At 49.2% G+C, this 19678-nt stretch overlaps 1 protein-coding gene across 3 annotated transcripts in view; it reads right to left on the reverse strand.

The window, feature by feature from the left end:
• Positions 1-19678, reverse strand: part of NPLOC4 (NPL4 homolog, ubiquitin recognition factor) — a 30991-nt gene that overhangs the window by 7014 nt on the left and 4299 nt on the right. For 2 of the 3 annotated variants that reach the window (XM_075169386.1, XM_075169388.1), the window contains exons 4-12: positions 18403-18582; positions 15915-15963; positions 15006-15100; positions 13654-13777; positions 12874-13053; positions 11243-11329; positions 9553-9624; positions 8711-8837; positions 6572-6732 (exon numbers count right to left, since the gene is read on the reverse strand). In XM_075169386.1, the coding sequence (XP_075025487.1) occupies positions 6572-6732; positions 8711-8837; positions 9553-9624; positions 11243-11329; positions 12874-13053; positions 13654-13777; positions 15006-15100; positions 15915-15963; positions 18403-18582 (1075 nt within the window). The remainder of the gene's footprint in view (positions 1-6571; positions 6733-8710; positions 8838-9552; positions 9625-11242; positions 11330-12873; positions 13054-13653; positions 13778-15005; positions 15101-15914; positions 15964-18402; positions 18583-19678) is intronic. The other variant, XM_075169387.1, reaches the window with a different exon arrangement.

Raw genomic sequence — 19678 nt, forward strand, 5'->3', positions numbered from 1 at the left:
CCAGCATATGTTCATTAATCATAAAATGACAATTAGACGTGATTTATGTCAAACATGCCGAGTTCAAACACAGCTTCAGAAATAAATTCATGAGAACTGACACTTTTCATTAAAGATTCTGTAAGAGGGGGTTGTATTTTCTACCTAAATCATCACTTAACATGTTATAAATCATTCAGTGAGCCCCATATAAATCAGACGCCCATAATTTCCAATCAAGGACTTTACATTAAAGCTTACATTTACTGAGCTCTCAGAAGCCCCAGCGGCTGGAGGCAGACCCAGAGCCGCCGCACGCCGGCGGAGCCATCACCCCGACACCTCGGTAGTTTGGGGGAGCTCGGCGAGAGGCCGTGACCCCCGCAGGGTTTTGAGCGGCTGAGCCAGCGAGCACCATGCATCAGGATGAGCCGCCCACGGCTGACACCCTCCTCTCCCGAGCCGTATTTTCTCCCGGAGTACGCCACTCCCCCGCTATCAGCATTTCTCGGTTACGCTAGTATTTACACAGCACAAATATGCGGTGTGGCAGCCAGCACCCCGCTCTCACGCTCTGCTCTCCCGGTACACCCAGACGGACATCGCCCAAGCAGGCTCTGGCACGCTGCTCCCCTCCAGGCAACAGCCCCCCTTCCCGAGCCCCCTCCCCAAGCATCCTCTGTCCCTAGGAACAGTTCCCTTTGTAAAAAAAAAATCTACCTTCCAGTCTTTGAAGCTCCTTTTAAAAGCAATTCCGATAAGGATCTTTTCTCCTTGAACATGACAGGTTGTTAGCCCTGTGGTTATTTCAGCAACGAGCCTGGTGGCTCGTGGCCTCAGATCTCTCTGGCTCTGACAGGAGCAGGAGGAGACGCGGAGCCTTTTCAGGGAGATCACAGGACCTGAAAGCTAACCTGCTTCTAGATCTCGGTGATACCGCAAGAGTCAGGAATCAAATCCAATCAGACCGAATCAGCTTCCCAAACACAGTCCTGCCCCTGCAAGAAAGAACCTGCAACAACTCACACATAATTAGCCCATCTGGAATTCATTTTCAAATCTAATTTTTCCAGCACCTGTTCGCTTTAATCTCCGCCTCTGGGGATTTCCATGTTAAATGCCTTCTTTTTAATGTCATGCTGCTGAGGCTTTCAAGACATGCACTAGACTTACTACCAAACTGGAACCTCGCCCCCCCGAGTCGAGGATATGTCCTGACCCTGCCCCTCCCCAGACAGAAAAGCCCCCCCTGCCCCAATGCCGGCACTCTTCTCCAACCCCCATGCACCATTTTATTAGGCAATTATGTTTTAAAGGCCTTAACAAACGTCAAGCAGGGAGAATTGCTGGGAGATAGACATCTTCATCCTGAACTTGGCAGACGCTGGGGCCCCAGCAGCGCCTCTTGGCACGTTATTGCTGCAGCCCCAGAGCCCGAGACCCCCAAAGCCACGAACGCCCAGCGGCAACCACTCCAAAGGGAGGCCAGGAAAGGGTTAATGAAGGTGCAAGTATTTGGCTCCTGGACAAAAATCAAGCAGCAAGGCCTGGAGGATTTGGGCAATGAATCATCCCGAAGACAGCAGCAAACTGGAGAGTGCATCAGGCACTGCGATTAGAGCCTTTCAAACCGCTGTTTGGAGGCCGAAGCTGCAAACGGGTGAGGTCAAACAGGGCAAAGGATGGGTGCACCCGCAGGGAGCGCGGCCGGCCGCATCGCACACCTCTGCGGCACGGCAGGATGGCTGCAGCAGGAAAGGCTTCTGGGTGGCTTCAAGATTTCCAAGACGAGGGTGGTGGGAGCAGCCAAGCGAGGCGCCGGGGCGGCTGTCAGCCAGGAGGGAGGCTCCGGCTCCGTGTCCCAGGGTCAGCTGCTAGCATCCCATGCCATTAGCATCCCATTCCCTTAGTCTTCCCCATGGGTTCACTCTGCTGAAGGTACCGTGGAGCTGAGCAGCTGCCTGTCCTTTCTGTGTGTTAATAAAGCCCAGCCTTGCTCTTCCCTCTGCTGATTTCCAAGAGCTTTACGGGGCAGTCCTGCCCCCCTGCACAGACAGAGCAGCTGACGCACAGAAACGAAGAGACTTTTCCAAGAGCGAGCGATAGGTCAGTGAGAGTTGAAACCTTCTCAGGAGACTCTTCATGAGCTAATCAAGCATCCTCCTCCCCAGAGCAGCTGGGACATCTAAGGCTAAGAAGGCTTTTCCAGCCCAACATGAACAGTTGGTAGGAGGCCAGGCAGGGGAAGTCCTTCGCTGCTAGTGAAAACTCCCCACAGAAGTCTCCACGCAGCCTGGCTATCGTGTTTTCCCTGGGAAGAGGGTTTCAAAGCGAAGGGATGAAAGCCACCCGTGCCACACTGGGGACAGCCTGGCTCAGAGGTCCCGTTCGGCGCCAATCAAAGCAGTGCCCTGGCTCAGGGCTCTCCCAGGGCCAGATGGGACCACATTTAACAGATGACGAGCCAAGGCCCAGACACCGTCTCAGCCGTTGTAAATGCAAAAAGCACGTGCAGGGCTCTACGGGGGCGAAGGGCTCTTTCACAACACTGGTGCCATTGTAACGGGCTTTCATCTTATACCATCCCAAAGAAACTTGGGGGAATATTAAGGCAGTTGTAAAATGCAGTTCATTGCAAGGATGACATCTTCATGTTTGCACTGAGCTGAGGCAAATACCTGTGATAAGAGACAAAGCCAGCCAGTCCCAAAATCCAATTATTCAAGTGTTTCAAAGGGTCTGTAAAACACAGCAATCTCTTTCGCCTATTTGGTGGGAGGCTGAAATGCCCATGAAGCTAACCACGGAGCAGAGCAGGCAGGTCTGTGGGGAGCAGAGTTAGGCAATGCTGCAGCACTGCAAAGTTACGGGCTCGGCAGACTGACTGCAGTGAGCTGGGAACAGGCGGAGAGCAGGCACGGGGTGCAGGCAGCCCGACGGGAGGGATCACACCCGGCTGGGGCGCTGAGCACCACCTGCAAGTAACTTCAGCTCTGAATAATCAACCCACGGTTTGGAAGGTACATTCTTAGTGAAATCAAAATCAATATGGGTATTTTCTAGAACCAGACGGATAAAGGAGGAGGCTGCTCGAAGGCAGAAGACAGGGAATGGAAAATGCCCATATGTAATATTCAGCTGGGCTCTCCCTCACCCAGCTGAGAAACAGGGTGAAGTGGGCATCGCAACATCGTCCTCTTTACTCACAAAGACAGCGGTTATCCTGACTTGTGCGTCTGTGTCTTGACAAGAGCGACTCCTTCGTGAGTTTTGTTGTACTGACCTCACCAAGAAGCGTGTGCCGGTTGTGCAACGTTCGAATTGGAAACAGCACCGCGCTGTAACGCTTCACAGACAACCCGGGAGGTGAAGGGGGATGTTTTCTTCCTTCTGGCTAATCTTACCTGGAGAGGCATTCTCAGAGAAAAGTAACTTGTACTCATGGTCCCCAAAGCCCTCGACTTTCATGCTCTAGAGCAGAACTCTAGCCTTCGCGAGCCAGGAAAGCAACGGCCGCATGTAGAAAGCGCATACTGCCAATTCCACTGGGGTGGTTCCTCCAAGCAGCGGGGCTAGTGGCCAACATAAAGAGAATGGTAAAGAAATACAGAAATCACAAGGCTAGAGGCTCAGGAAAAACGCCTCGCCTCCTGAGGCAGGACAACGCCGGTGCCATCAGGTTTCCTATTTCCATGGAAGAAAAGTCCTTCTACGCTAACACACCATCGAGGTGAGTCACCTTCAGGCAGGAACAGCTGCAGCCCCGGGGGACAAGATAGCCCCTGCTCCCACTCCACAAACACAAAACGTGGTGCAAACCACGGAAAAACAGCTCGCTGACCAAAGACGGCTGTTCCTCTCTTTCCAGGCACCTCTTCGCCTGTGCAGCGAAGTCCCTGAAGCTGCAGCTCTCCTGCCTGCAGCGCAGGTCCTCACCCCCTTCTTGCGTCTGCAGCATTACCAATCCAGATGCATTTCTTAACAGTCATCGCTGAAGTAACAACACCTACTGCGAGCGGAGGTACGAGACGTCTTCTGTGAACAACGTGACTGAAGTACAGCTGTTGGCTTACATTTTGCTATAGATGCAAACAGCAGCACATTTTCCTATTCGCAAAGCCGAAGGTGAATCTACTGCGTTACCCTGCTGTAGACAGATGCGAGAGTTCAATAGGTTTTGCCTTGCATCTGTATGCATAATTGTTCTATAAATACATCCATGCTACACAAACATTGGCTTTCTGGTTCTCATCCAATTAGAATAAATTTGTATATCTCCTTTCATCCTAAAGGACTTTTCAAATTAATACTTGCCTATTACATAGAAAAATATATATGGACTTTTCTCTCTGCCAGTGATAGCTTCTCAGTCCGAGACAAAATGCAGCAACTACTCAAAAGTGCGGCTTTGTGCCCAAAGCTAGCTGGGGGGGGCAGCACAGAGGGGAACCCCCAAATCAAGGGCTGGGGAGAAAGCTGCTCGGCTCCTGCAGTTTCAGCAGAGAAAGTGGGAGCAGGGCGCTGCACCACAAAGCAGCTGTCCTCTGCCGCGAGGCCAAGCACTGGACTCCTGCTCCTCATACTGCATTTAACGAACGCTTTGACACCACTGTTGTCACCAACCCAGTAACTATGAGGTAGTGTCTCTGACCTCAAGCCTTGCACATTTAATGAGACCCCAAAGGTTTTTAAAGCCAGGAGTGACTAAGCTTTCCATTGATTTAAGAACATTAAAAAAAAATTAAGAGATCCTACAGCCAAACACGTTTAAGTCTGAAGGACAATTACACCCGCCAGAGCAGTCCTCAAGCCTTCCTTGAGCACATCATGAAAAAGGCAATTACGGATAGAAGTTATAAAACATATGAAATAAGCTGCAGCCCGACCCAGTGAATCAGTGGTTCATGGAAATTTCCACAGAAGGCTGGAGCCATCAGTTAGCATTTTGTTTATCTCCCTGCTTCAGATTACGAATGGGAGTGAAGACCTTATGGGAACACCCACTGGCTTCCTGCTACTCCGAACACCCAGGGTGGCCCACATGTGGGACACAGACCTACGGGACCTCCTGCAAGGCTGCACCCTGACTGTGGCACAGCACGGGCTCCTCCGGAGCAGGACCGCAGCACGCCAGGAGATGATCTCATCTTCACATTCAGGGCCAACCCTTGCACGATCGAGCTCTGCTGTATCTAAATCGGACCTGGCTTATCAGCTCCTAGAGCAAGCTGTCTGCGTGCTGAAGAGAAAGGCACGGATTCCACCTACCTCTCCGAGAGGGCAGACTCCTCTCAAGCACTGAATTTAGCCAAGAGGTGTTCCTCATTTTCAGGTGGTGTCAAGACAAGCCAGCAGTTCAGCATTAAGGGGTGGAGGGGGAAGACGGAGTCTCACGGGCTAATTCGCCCAGGCCAGCGTTTCCTGGTCTCAGGCTCAGGGCGCACAAGAGCATTTTGACCAGCTCCATTTCTGTGCCTGCTGCTCAATACGCTCGTTTCAGTCACCCCAAATGAAGGTAGCTTTGCTTATCCTACGCTCCGTAACGGACAGCCTTAATACAGGCGGCAGGAGAGCTGCAGGCTGAGCGGGCTGTGAATATCAGACACATACAAGAATGAGATAACTAACTTGGGTGATGGATGGCTAATTAGTTGGCAAGCAGCACCATTAATTAATTCCTCTGTCCTTGCTCACGGGGCAGCACCAACATACACAAGTTTGAGAAGCTATTAGCCTCCGCAGAGATCCTGTCCCCAAGATTCTAACTCGGCCCTGCAGATGCAGGGGGGGCTGGAGATGTCCAGAAACAACTGTCAAGGGAACAATGACAGTCCATTCATCACCAACAAACTGTACCGACAACTGCAGCAGACAGGTTACCAGCAGCGCTCTTGCCTGACGCTTCAATAAGAGTATTTTGGATCTGCTCTGGATGCACGTATCCCCCGCTGCTCCGAGAACAGGACAGCAACCCCAGAACCAGAGAGGAATGCCAGAGGCACACCCCAGTCCTGCCCTTGCTCTGAAAGCCTTCGCACCTTCCTTTTGTTGCAGAGAAGGACGCACAGGGTTGTCTCTCCTCTTGCTGCATGAACTATGCTCTCTTTTGTTGCATCTGCTGCCCAGTTGGTGCCTGTAAGCGTGTCATACACGAGCGAATCCCTGGCATCAGATAAGGAACCCACTGCTTTCACCGCACCATTTGTGCTAGCACACATCATGTGGCTGTGCGGTGGAAGAAGCTGAACTCAGCTGGGGATTAAAATCAACAGAGAAGCGTGGCAAACACTGCCAACAAATAGGGAAGAGGAGGTGAATTCAGAGCACTTGCTACGGGCTCTCGGTGCATCGCTGCAGACCTCATTTAGAGCGGGATAGCCAATGGCTACTGCTGCACTGGAAATCATAACAGCACGTTTACGAGGGGGAAATGGAGCTTATGCAATTACTTTGCAGACATGTGGTGAACGGTTACTACTGAAAATAGTTCAGACCTCAAAGACATCCTTTCCTGAGCTGGCCATACCGATTTCCAGACACACGGCAGAGCCGTTTTTGCAGCTCCCCCCACCCACAGGCACACAGCCCTTACCTTATAGAACACATCAGGCACATACTGCTCACTGCTGGACTCCTTGGCATAGCCCAGCTCCGGTGCATCTCGGCAGGGCAGCAAACACTCGTCTCGAACCAATGCCATGCACTGATTCGAGACCTGGTACCCCTCGAAGTGGACCTGGTTGTCGGGACCACCTGGAAGAGAAGAGGCTGATTAAAAATCCCACTCGAGAGTGATTTGCCCAGCGTAACTCAGAGGCACGTCTCAAAGAGCAACGTTAAACACGACGGTCTTGCTAACAGCGAAGAATGGCGAGATGAAACCGCTGGTGCTGCTGCGTGGGAAGTACTTCTAGGCGAGAATCCCCTCTAAGCTCTGCATTTGTTTAGTAACACACATTTTCACAGCTAGCCTAACAGGCCAGACCCCTGGAGGGACAGCAAGAACGCTTTGCCAGGAGCTTAAAGGAGGTGACGCTGCCCTTTCGGAAGGCTCCTGATAGCATCACCCTCCCACTACCCTGCAGGTATCTTCTCTCTTTCAAAGCAAAAACCAGGCACACAGCTCCTGTGAGCCTGTTTCATTTCCAAGGAACCATGAGCTGCAGATTCAGGGCTGGTCACCTAGTAATGTCAGGCATAAGAAGAAAAAGTGTTTTCTCAGCCTGTAATGGATGGCTTGGTGGAAATCTGACATGGAAAGTGGAAATTAAGGCTCTGGCTCACTGATAGATCACATGCTTGGCGCTTTAATTTGGATAATGTAAGCAACATCAGGTCATATGTCATTAGAATACAACTGGAAAGAGAAGATACGGACAGATGGTAGGAAAACGTTACTATTTCCAAACGTAGGAATTCAGGAGGGGATAGGAATTAATCCATGTAGAGGATTTAAAGGCAAAGTTGATGCAAACTATCCAGATATATTTATATGGCACAAAAGGAAGGAATCAAGTGTTTAAATAGAAACCTGATGGGCTGATTTAACAGAAGAGAATGAAATTATCTGGAACAGAAAAGAGGAAATATTTGTTTTCTACCCTTTGATCTCTAACCTCAATCACTCACTGCTCCAGAACAAACACTCCTAGAAATTAAACGTAGACCAAGACACGGGGAAGGCCTGAACAAAGCAAGGCATCATTTTCTCAGTAAAACACCTTGTTTAAAAAAAATAGAAATAAATAAAAAAAAGAGCGAGCAAGATACAAATCTATCTTTAATGAAAGATGGATGCGTTTAGCAGTCTGGAATGTTCGGGCAGCTGTCTGATTGCACGGGCCTGTTAACTGAACGAGAGCGTTTTCACTGAAAAAGGCTCCGGGAACACTTACAAAACCTGGGCTCAGAGGAGGCAATATAATATCACACTTTCAGTTTTTACATTGGATGCTATTTGGAAGTCATGCATTTTTCTCATTGTGTTAAATAGACCCAGAACCCAGCGTATCTGCTCCAGGGAAATTTTAAATGAATACATGTGTCATCCCATGGAGAACAGCAGATTGAACTTCTAACGCTACAACTCCCCCAGCACATGCCAACATCTCCCCTCGCAGCCCGGGCAGCGCAGACTACTCCAAAGTGCCTCTGGAGACTTGCCGTGAAAACGGCTAAAATCAGAGGTGACAAAGCAAAGCATTTTGCAGGCTTCTCCGTTTTATTCAGGCAAACAAAAAACGTTTCCATGCACGGAAGAGCACAGCATCCTACGTAAGGGTTTCCCTGACAGCGACACAAGGGAGATAAAGGTCCCTCCTTTATGGTGAACCAGCCAGAGTAACTTTCAGGATCCGGATTGCCACGGTTCTGCACTGCCGCTTTCAGGCAACAGAATTTGGAGCTTAAAGATTTGAAACAGAAAAGCGAGCACCAGTTATTCCCCTGGCTGCAGGCAAAAAATGCTTTCTGGATCAGAGAGGTGGATGCTCCAGGTCTGAGCCTCAATTAAGTTTCCTGCAGGGGACAGGGTAAATAATTGTAGAGAAGATAGCACAAAGAACGAAGAAGTATTTTACTTGATAGAGCAAGGCAAACCCCTTGTTAAATAGGACAGATGGGGACCAGGACGTCTGACTTCTTCTGGCAGAGCTGCATATTCTTCTTCTATTAACAAGACATAATTCATGTGTAACCAAGAAAGCCGGGGCAAGCCGAGGCCAGTTTATACCTGTAGCCACAACTGTGACAAACTTGGATCCAAAATGACCATCTGGAGAAAGGCGACAGATGTTGGGCTGCTGGTTCTGAAAGTTTCCAGCTGTGATGCACTCTTCTGCACTTAGATAATACGTGTCCTGAGGGAAGAGCAGAAATGTCAATAAAAAGGACAACGTGATGTAGCCTAGACCTATTTCCCTGGTCTGCAGCCAAAGAAAGCTACCAACACCCTAGTAAAACACGCTTTCGTAGAAAGCTGCTGCAGAGACTGGGAAAAGAATGCGACATGTCAGCTACCCAGCCCTGAGCCCGGCTCCCGCCAAGAGGACTGTCCCACTTCTAGTTCCGCCCACCTTTACACACCTTTTTTTTTTTTTTTTAAAAACGGGGTTTCATTTTCCAAATAGGGATATCATTGATCTTAGAATTACAGGAAGCTGAGAAGGTCAAAGTTTGAGCCATGTATATCTCACAAAGCCCAGCCCATAGGAACATCCTCTGACTGAGTCACTTCTGCTCACGGAGTTGCACCTCACACAACCCCATTCCCTCCCTCTACTGAATTTTCTTGAACCACGAGCACCATTTTCTTAGAGCAGAGTGGGTGAAGGACAGCAGGCAGCTTTGCGTGCTCTCCAAACAGCTTCAAATCCCCTACAGCGCTCTTTGAGCTCAAGCTCCTTTTCCTTCAGAAGCTTCTGAAAAACCCCGTTTCACAAGAATTCCAGTCCCAGCGTCACCTCCAGCCCTGTGCTGCCCTGGCTCAGTATCTGCTTGGCAGAGCCAGCGTTTATGCGATTACACAAACCCTCAGTACCAGCAGCTGTAATTAGCTGCACACTTGAATCTCACCTTGTTTCTGCTGTATCGAACAGTCCCTTTCCGTGTGTCTTCAGAGACCAGATCAGTAAATATCCAGCCAACCTATAAAGAAGTGTTATGGAAAGTTGCTTTAAGAAAAAAAGAACAAAAAAAAAAAACCCCAAACCAGAAGAGAGCTTATACATTTTCTCCTAGCAGGACAAGATGTTCTTGGCTCCTCGCACGACCCTGCTGTATGCTGCCTGAAGGAAATGGCTCTCCCAGCTGTGCTGGGCTCATTTGAATCCAATTTCCAGGAGCAGCATGCCAGCTGGCCGGCCGGGGGCACCTGCAGCTTTATGTTTCACTATGGAATATTTTTTCATGGAAAGATCTGGAGGCTGCAAGAGGCCTCTCAGCCGCTACCTCCTCCCACCCACAGCAAAAAGCATTTCCTATTGAGCATTCAGAGCAAAGCAGCACCGGGAGCGCCAGCAGATGACAAAGCAGCTCACATGATCTCATTTTGAAGCTCGCAGTCACTAGTTAAGATAAAGCTCATATGTTCCCACTGGAGTATGATTCATTCCAAATCAGAGTCTGCTCCGATCCAAAAGACACATTCCTGCTTTCTGCATTGTTTGCACATAGGAGTATAGATGTGTACACACACACCGCTGCGTGAACCCTTCTACGCACGTGTGCTAAAAACAGCGCTGATCAGCCCCCTCGTGACCAACTCCCACAGCATTAACCCTTCAGAGGAAGCACTGCTGATTCAGATCCCTAGCAGAGCCCAGACAGACAAAAATCTGCAACCAGCAGTAAGTTACGCATTAAGTCATATTGATTAAAAGTATCTGATGTGAGAAGCAGAGGAAAAGCATGGAAATAAATAACACACACAGAAGCTTTGCTTCAGACACTGGCAAAAGGCTGAAGATCTTATCTTCAGAGAACAAAAGACCTCACCACAGATGTTTATAGTCTACTGTACTGAGCCTTTTCTGATTTGTGTTTTCTTTAGCAAGTCAAATCTTGTTTGTGTACATCTCATTCCTGGCATTCACACGATACCAGAAGATTTCCCAAACCGGAAAACATCAGTACAGGTTTGCGAGATGTCAGCAAACCAGCGGATCCCAATACCCGTACGTCCTGATCGGATGGCTGGCAGGCTGCGGGCACCAGGGGAACAGAGGACCGAGGCTGAGCTGCTGGGGGACCTGCACCTCTAAACCAACGTACGGATTAACTCGCCGCAGCCTGCCTGAGCAGCACCAACAGACAGGAGCCCGCAGAGGAGAATAAAAAAAACAAGCAGGAGCCTCTGCTCCTGGAATGGGAGCACCGATTCTGTCAAAAGGAAGAACAAACTCGGAAGGCAACTCCAGCTACATCTGTGCCAAATTAGCACTCACCGGGGAGATGCTACCAGGAATGGCTCCTATCTGAGGAGATATAAAGGGAAAATCATGTTTCTGCTTCTTTGCTGCTCCCTTTGATGTCATTCATGACAGAGGACTGCTGACTTCAGCTGCACAGCCCCGCTAGATGCTTGTGCTCAGGAAAATACTCTCGTTTTGTTTTTTCATACCTAAAAGCATAAGAGCTACCAACACTTAAGCTAGATTTCAGATGTGCCCAAACGGTCTTGAATAACCCCGTGGAGCTGAAGAGAACTGTCGACGACTTTCTTCATTGCCAAACAAAGACGCATGAGATCTCACAACATCCTAACCTTTCTCAGTCCAAGCTTTGCAGCGATCTCATCCACAACCTCAGCTTTTGGATCTTCCAGGATCTCCAGGCTGTTCTGTGTACCAATCTGCAGCAAAGAAAAACTCGCTAGTAAGACAGAACAGGAAAAAACACAGGACACTTAGCCATTGTCAGAGCGAGGCAGAGGATGGAAGCAGAGGTCTGTGTTTCCCCTTCGGCATTACCACCGACCGGTTTCACCCCGGAGACCTCCTCTACTCACAGACCCATCCTGTCGGAGCTCTTCAGCTAAGTTTGCAAACTATGTCGGGGTTTATGAATGAAAGACTCAGCATTTACAAACAGGCCATTGCTGTTTCTGAGCACTCTGGAAAAGGCGAGAGATTATACAATTTTTCCCAGAGCTCTGTGTTCAACCTGCCAGTTTTGCACTGCTGTTTCGTTTGCTTGAATCTCTGAGCAGCAGAGAGGCAGAAATCCAGTGAATCCAAGAGCCCACACCCAGGCCTTCCCCCCGCGCTCCGGAAAACACGACTCCATCTGGGTGCGTTTCAAGGCAAGCTTTCTCGTGTGGGAAGATGCCGTGCCAAGAAGCACAGCAGAGACTGCTTGCCAGGAGAGCAAAAGCTTCCTTGATTTTACCGTGCACAACTAGAAGCATATGAACTTCCAAAGCAGGGGCTTAACAGCGATATTGAAACAATAGCGGGCACGGCTCTGTTCATGTTGGAAAGAAAGGGAAGAACTTATAAAAGGCTTGCAATTCTGCTCTCACACAAACAATCCCAAAGATCCATTTGTTCTTTTCCACTGACAAATTTGTTGCATTTTACTCTAGCAACCCTGCGGAAATCATCAAGAGGAAGAAAACATATCGTGGTGGGTCACATGGGTGTATACATGGTGTCTGCACTTAGAAAAGTGACTTTGGTCAGCGGTGAAGAAGCCAGTAGGCAAACTCAACTTCAAGCTGAGCCTTGTGGGCAGAGTGGCTTTTTGTATTTGCCACCTCCCTTTTCAGCTCTCCGACACCGAATTCAGCTTTCGGGTTCCCCGGGAGGCCAGGCTCGGCGGGACCCGCTCTGGCTGCAGCCTCCCGGGAGGACTCGGCGGTGCCGAGCGCGGCGCCGTGCGGTGCCGTGCACCATCTAGCGGGGACTCCCGGCTGCTCCGAGGCATCAAATCTCATCCTCGGCCTCTCGATCACGGTAGCAGACTTCATTTTTGTCTAATGAGGCTGCTTAAATTTTCCCAGAGAGCTGATAAGAAACTGAAGCAAGGGCCGCAACTTTTTCTTCCTAGTACAGAATTTGTTTTCAAGCTGTTCTGTACCATAGCCTTGGAAATCCAGTAATCAAGGAAACATGAGAAGTGAAATCCACTGTTACAAAGTCACCCCAGCTTTAAATCATCTGAGCAAAGAGTAATGCAAAAGAAAGCGTAAAAATAACAAAAAGCAAATCTGGGTTTCAAATCCTTTCAGTAGCAATAACGCAAAGACATAAATCACAACATGTTTTTCATGGGACCGTTTTCCTTATGGAGCTGCAGTCGGAAATACAGCATGAGGTTTCCCAAACAAAAAAGTGTTTCCGTGTTCCCCGATTATCTTTACGAGCCGACACCGACGCCAGGGCACCCAGCTCTTACCTGTGGGGGTTCATAGATGGCAGCCACCTCCGCCCGGATCCCCAGAGGGATGTCTTTGTGCTCTGTGTACCGGCCGTACAGATACCCAAGATGCTGGTTTCCTGTCTTCCGCCAGAAGTCTAGGAAGCGATCTGCAATTGTGTGGTTCTCAAACATGATGTTGTCAACATGCCTGTATTTCTGTTTGACAAAGTTCAAGCGTCAGGCCATCCTCGACTCGGTCCGTTTAGTTTGCCGATCGTCAATACCTCCCCAGCTGCCCAGGTCGCACACCACCCCTTACAGCTGAATCCTGCAGAGCAGGGACAGGGGAACTATCCGGCTCCCTCCCTCCCCTCTGCTGCCTTCAGCACCACTCCCCTGCCCAGCAAGCACGGGCTGGACTGTGGGGAAGCGCTGAGCACCCCCAGCACCCCATCAGCTTGGCTTCTTTACTAGGGCCCTTGTCCCAAGAGCCTCTGCAACTAAAAAAAGACTGTGAAATTTAAGAGGAAACAAGAAGAAACAGCGGGTGGCCTTTTGGAGGAAAAAGAGTGGAGATTCATCGCCAGTGGTGCCAGCTCAGATGTCCTCCACATTAAGAGGAAACTGCTGAACCAGATACATTTTGGAGTCCTTTTCTGCAAGGACTGAAGACCTTAACAGCCAGTTCCCCAGCAACTGCCAATACGCAAAGGCTTCTTGCTCCAAATTGGCTGTTCTTGAAGCCATCTCTCCAAAAATAAAAGTCAAGCCTCTTCTCAGCTTTGAGCACAAGGGCTCCTGCGAGCTCCGTCTCACCTGTCTATTCAGAGTGATGGCACTCGGCTGACACTTTGTGCAAATGCCTTCTGGCCAAGGAGGGTGCCCTTCACAGCCCGATTTGATCTTACAGCTGATGTTTTCCAGGGCAACAAATTTCCCCCTGCAAGAAGGAAAAGAGAAAGCTGCTGTTACCACGGTAAATGCTTTCGGGTCTCCAAAAAAGCAAGTGGCTAGAAATATCATAGAGGAAGCAGGACAGAGGAGACACGATGGCACCAATGTTTTGTATCTTCAGAGGATCTCAAAGCGCCCCGCAAACTCCCGCTGGGGGATGCTCCGCTCCTGCGGTCCCCAAGCAACCTCTGCTGCCCGCTTAGCGAGGGAGGTCAAGAGGCCAACATGTGGTGGCCAACTCAGCTCCTAAGCAGATACTTGAGCAAGAGCAGAGACAGAAAACTCACGGGACCCCGCTTAAATAATTTATGCGGCACGTGGGAAGCAATAGATTATACCACGAGGGCAAATTAGAGCTCCTTTCATGTGCGCAAGGCTTCCTGCAAAGGGAAGTTCCCTTCAAATGAAAATATTACGGACCTGAGCTGCATCTTACAAAGACATTAAAAAAATCCCAACGGCATCTAGGAATAGGAGGGAGAAGGTTACACCTCTGCATAACTTATTTAAAGGAGCTGCATTTCAGAACACAGTGGGTCCCCCAACATCACTGAAGGGGACTTTAGATCCTTTGCTGAACACGTGTGCCACAGCAAGGCATAAAGAAATAAATACTTCTTTCAGCGCTTCCTCTTTGCTCAGCACTCATCTGGCCTGTGTCACCACAGCATCCTCCACCCCATCACGGCGCAGGACGCCTCCTTTTCCAGTTACCGGGCGGTGAACCACAGCACCATGACAAGAAAGGGTTTCACTAAGAACAATGGAGCATGGGACAGAGCAGAATCAGGCCCTGAGGAATGTCAGGCTCCTCTTTCTGTCCTATTCACATTTGTAGGTATGAAAAGCCGTTGGTGAATAAAAGCTCCCCAGGCCCACTACAGTCTCAGTGCCTCTCCACGAGGTTTGAGACCCAGACTCGGAGCTTGGTATAATTAGGGAACCTTTTCCCTTCCATCTGACCTTCTCCCCCCATCAGTAGTGCTTCCTGGAAGCAATTACCTTGCCACAGCAAAAAAAAAAAAGAAGAAAAGAAAAAGACAGACTTAGTTTTTTTTCCTTGTCTTTTTTTTTTTTAAACGTGCTATTTTCTCCTCAGTTTGCCACTCAATAGCTGTATCCAACACCACTCTGGTGAGATCTGTCTGTACTTTCATTTGTATTTTAAACAAGAAGCTACAACTAGATTCCCTTAAACACGGAGATTTTCTTACTTGTCTGCCCCTCCGGTCAGCTTCCTGATGTAGGCATGGAAGGACATATGCTTCACAGGAGGTTCCAGATGGTTTAAATAATCCTCATCAAAAGGCTGCCAAAAACACCACACAAAGCAAAGCCAGGTCAGACACCTGTCTGATAATACATTGATCACTAAACAAATGGATGTTCTAGAGTCAACCCCACTCGCTCTCAATGTGGAAACAATCAAGAAAATTTAGGCTCATTTTCAAGGCAGCTACTACTGTGATAGAAACAGTGGGGCTTTACAACAGCCAGTTTTATTATCGCCTCCTACTTTTATAACAGATTGGCTCCACAAATCAGAACGAGCCTCAAAGGCAAAATGCTTTTTCCTTTCAATATCTAATGACAAACAAAAAGCCCAGCTGCTCAAACAAGGCCAAAGAACTTCCAGAGCACGCAGCAGGGAAGCGGGGAACAGCCATCCTGGCTCGCAGCAACTTTTGAGGCATCACTGCTTCATGCCATAAATTACACAGCTTAGCACATTTGTAGGCGTTACTAAAGCTGCCTTCAACCTGAATAATATGTGGTTAAACTGGGAAGTGCTGGGATCCACGAGAGAAGGGATGAAAAAAGAAGATCCAAGCAAAAGTGAAGAGGGAGGAAAATTGGAGCTTTTCTAAAGCGCTTTCTGTTAAACCCATTACTGCAGAAAAACAGAGCATTAACGAGAATAAACCCAGGGTCACGAAGGCCCAGAGCTTTATCGATCCTGGATGCGAGCCGGCACCTTTGACAGTGCATGGCAGGATTCTGACCCAGAGCTGCCATCTCTACATGGGCAGTGCTCCGAGGAAAAGCGTTCGTTCTGGAAGAAACCAAATCCGAGAGGACATGCTTTCGTGTGACTTTCTAGAGCACCTTCTCGGGGCTCTTACCTCCAGCGGTACACAATGCACACATTTACCCAAGGGGCCGTGGCGACACCTATGCAAAGAGAAAGAGAAGGAGCGTTAAATCTTATTTAGTAATGGAAAAGTCAGACTGTAAAAGTTCCTGCAGACTAACAGTTTTGGTGTGGAAGATCTGTGCAATCATACGGCTCTGAGCAGCTCTCCACCCCCTAGGGAATATTACAGAGGGGTCACCACAAGATAATTTCACACAAAGAGACAGCAACAGCTTCAGGTTAAATCTGAGACTCCCAGGTCAAGATCAAACCCTCCTAACGGCTGTGTCACTGGCAAGCAGCTCTGCTCTCTGAACAGCCACGTGAACCAATGTCAGATCACAGCTTCTCAAGTTTTACAACCCTGCGGCGAGGTTGCGTTTCAATTCAAAGAATTTTAAATCTACGTCACAGGGCTGGCCTGGGCAATTTTAACAAAAAGACAACCAAAACATTCATCCTTTATCAGTCACTAGAGGATGGTCTGGAACAAACAGGGAAGCATGTGTTTATCAGACAGATAAAGACCTGCTGGGTAAAGTTACAAAACAGAGGGGAAAACATCTCCTTTTGAGGCAATCGCTTTAAAAAAACCCGAAACAACAAAAAACTCCCCCCACTCCTCTGCCCCAGCACTAGGTCAGTGCTAGTTTTCAAAGGAAAGCCTCTAGAGAGGAGCATGGATGTTGGCTCTTGTAAAGATGAAATGGATGGGATCCAGTTGCAGCATTGCTTTTAACAAAGTATTGTGGCAGATAATGTACATAAAGGACCACTAAAGGCTGCTAATGCACTCAGCCGAACGCCAGCATCCCTTCATGTTTAGATTGATATGCACTCACAAACACAGGAACAATCCCAGACACACTCTTTTTACCGTAAATATCCACTGCTGTGCTTTGGCTCCCTGCTAAGAACAATACCTTCATTTATTCTCTTGAAAAATGTGGTTAAGTTAAAGACAATGTTTTTGCCATGGAGTGGTGGGTTTTGCCTTTATTGTTTCAATAATGTGACATTTCCCTCATTTATCATCAGCCTGAAAAGGTTAGATAGGATTTTCCATGTAAAGGCTACGTCTCTCCAAACTTCCTTGCTGCTGCGGCACAAAAGATAAACCATTTACAGGACACCACAATGGGGAAGGGCGAGCTATTCTGTTTTAGAAAGAACTCCTGGTTGCCTTTAAAATTTTCACACAAGCCCTTTCAGAAGTTACTTCGCAGAGGGGTCCAGCCCCAAGCCCACAACCAGTACAGACATCAGGCCAGGACCCAACTGGGATGTTGTTAATGATGATCAATAAAAGCAACCACCCAGACATTTTAGCAGCATCAGTGTAGATTTATGGTGGTATTAAGTCACCACTGTATTACTACTTTTACAAAAAATACAAGCTGCTTTGTTTACCTAAGCCTCTTGCAGCTAAGAGCTTTGGCAAAGTTAGACTTCGTTGCATTTCTGTGAGCAAAATGGACTCCCTGGTTTCACAGAAAGGTTAGAAAGGCACATGATGGAAAGGAAGCCAAAAACCAAGCAGGCAGAGGTCCAAGTCCCACTTCCACGTCTCTGCCATTGGATACTTCCACGCACTTCTTTGGTCTTCCCTTCACTTCTTTGTTTTTCCTTTATAAGGAGTAGCTGCATCTGAAGACATAGAAGTGCTCCTGCTTGGGTCGTGCTAGGTGAGGCGCCACATGCACCCATCGTGGCGCCGAAGACAGCGACGCAGGGTTGTGTCGGCTCTGCCCAAGCAGGGAGAGACTGCACGGCAGCCAGAAAAGGCGACAGAGCTCAGGTCTCCACTCTGACAGAGGAGTCGCCCATGATTTAGAAAACGAATCCGACCTTGATGCTCACCCGCTGCTGCTGGGTGATGCCGAGGCAGCAGCTCTGGCTGAAAGCGCGCTTCCCTGTCCGCGCCGCTCCTGCGAGATGGAGACCTGGCCCTGCCACCCCGCACGCCCGTCACCTCGGGACCCAAACAACGGGGAGCTACACATTGAGACCATATGGAACAGAAGCTACTGCAGACAGCAGGCCCCGGCTTATTAAGCAATATGCCACACACAGAGCATAAGCTAGTATTTTTACACAGCACCGGCTGCCAGGACATCCCGGGGAAGAATTCAAAGTATTCATTTTAATCTAGAGAGCTCCAAATGTTTTAGGAGTGCAAAATATACGATCACAAGTCCCATAGCAGGGGCCACCTTGAGCAGAACAATAGATGCTCTGAATGAGTCCTTCCTGGCAAAGACCCTGGGATTTTGGTATCTGCTTCCTTCCTCTGCTCACCAGAGCTCGATTTAACCTTCCAGGACAATGGCAAAGGCTGTTTTCCCTTGTGAACGTTTCCAAGGCAGTGAGGGATAGAGCAGAGGGCAGTTCCCATAGCACACTTCCTGGCTGCAAGATGTTACGAGCTCTGGTGAGGCACAGATGCATCGGCAGAAACAAAGTCCACCCGTACTTACAGCTGCTGGTCTCGATTTCGGTAAATCTTCCCATCCTGTTTGATCAGATACTGGTCGATCTCATCTTCCACCACCTGGGGGGCCCCCACAGGCCGCAAGCCCTGGGAGACAGAGGTGTCCATGGTCTCTGAGGAGGAGCCAGCCGGGCTCGAGGGATAGAGAAACAGCATATCGCCATGCCTATAGGTGTGGAAAAACAACACGGGGTATTAGCTGAGCACGAGCTTTGCTTCCAGCTGCGCTGGGGTGGGAACCCGGGCAGTAAGACACACGCTGCTCTCACACAGCTGGAAAGGCTCAAGGTCCACCCTCTGCACCATCCCCTTTCACCAACAACTGAACGACACCGGATCGTCATCCCGACCGCCTGGAGGAATTGGCTCGTTTGCACCCACGCAGCGTAGGAAACGGCCGTGCCTGGTTCGTGGCAGGTTACAAACCACTTTAACGTTCGTACACCTTTAGTGCACGCTTCTGGGCAGCAAACCTCCCTGAGCAGAGAGGAGCGTGTAACTTACAACAAACAATAAACACACTAGCAAACGTGGCAGTCCGAAGCCATTCCGTTAGCCACCTCTTTCTGCTGCTTTGGTCATTTGCACAACAAATGCAAGTCTTTTCATCAAGAGACAAAATCGAGGGAAAAAGATGAAGAAAAAGGCGAAAAGAGCCTACAAAGAGAAGCAACAGCTCCAGCAGGGAAAAGGACTAGTGCGGATCCTGTGCACATCACAGCCTTCCCAAGGCAGCTGCCAGCGCTGACACATTCAAGTGACAAGTTGCACGCGGTGGTAACAGCTCTTGTATTTTTAACCAGTTTAACATTATTCTTGACATGAACAGAATGAAGACATTCCCAACCAAACACGAAGCGATCGCACCATTTGGCACCTCTGATCTCCCCAGGCGGCTGGCTACAGAAGGCAGGAACCCTTCTGCACAGGGGACTATCAGACTCTGGCACTGATGCAGAAAAAAAGGATAATGCGAGTGAAAGCGGGGATGAGGGAGCTTGCTGCAGGCTGTAAAAGAGCAAACAGGAGGCCTGTTGCTGCCTCACCACAACAAGCAAACACAACGCAAGAAGCGACCTAAGAAACGGCTGCCACAGCCCCGCACGTAGTCAATTTGATCACCCCCGTTTCGGCACGTCAATCAAGCTTGCCCCTTCAAGCAGTTGGTGAGTGACAGCTGAAAGCTGAGGACCGCTGTGGCGTGGTGGTGCCTGCTGCTGCCAGTTCGGAGGGAGGAGTTCAGGCAAGCTCAGAGAAGAGGC

This window comes from Calonectris borealis, chromosome 20 (assembly GCF_964195595.1).
Source record: "Calonectris borealis chromosome 20, bCalBor7.hap1.2, whole genome shotgun sequence".
Lineage (NCBI taxonomy): Eukaryota > Metazoa > Chordata > Aves > Procellariiformes > Procellariidae > Calonectris > Calonectris borealis.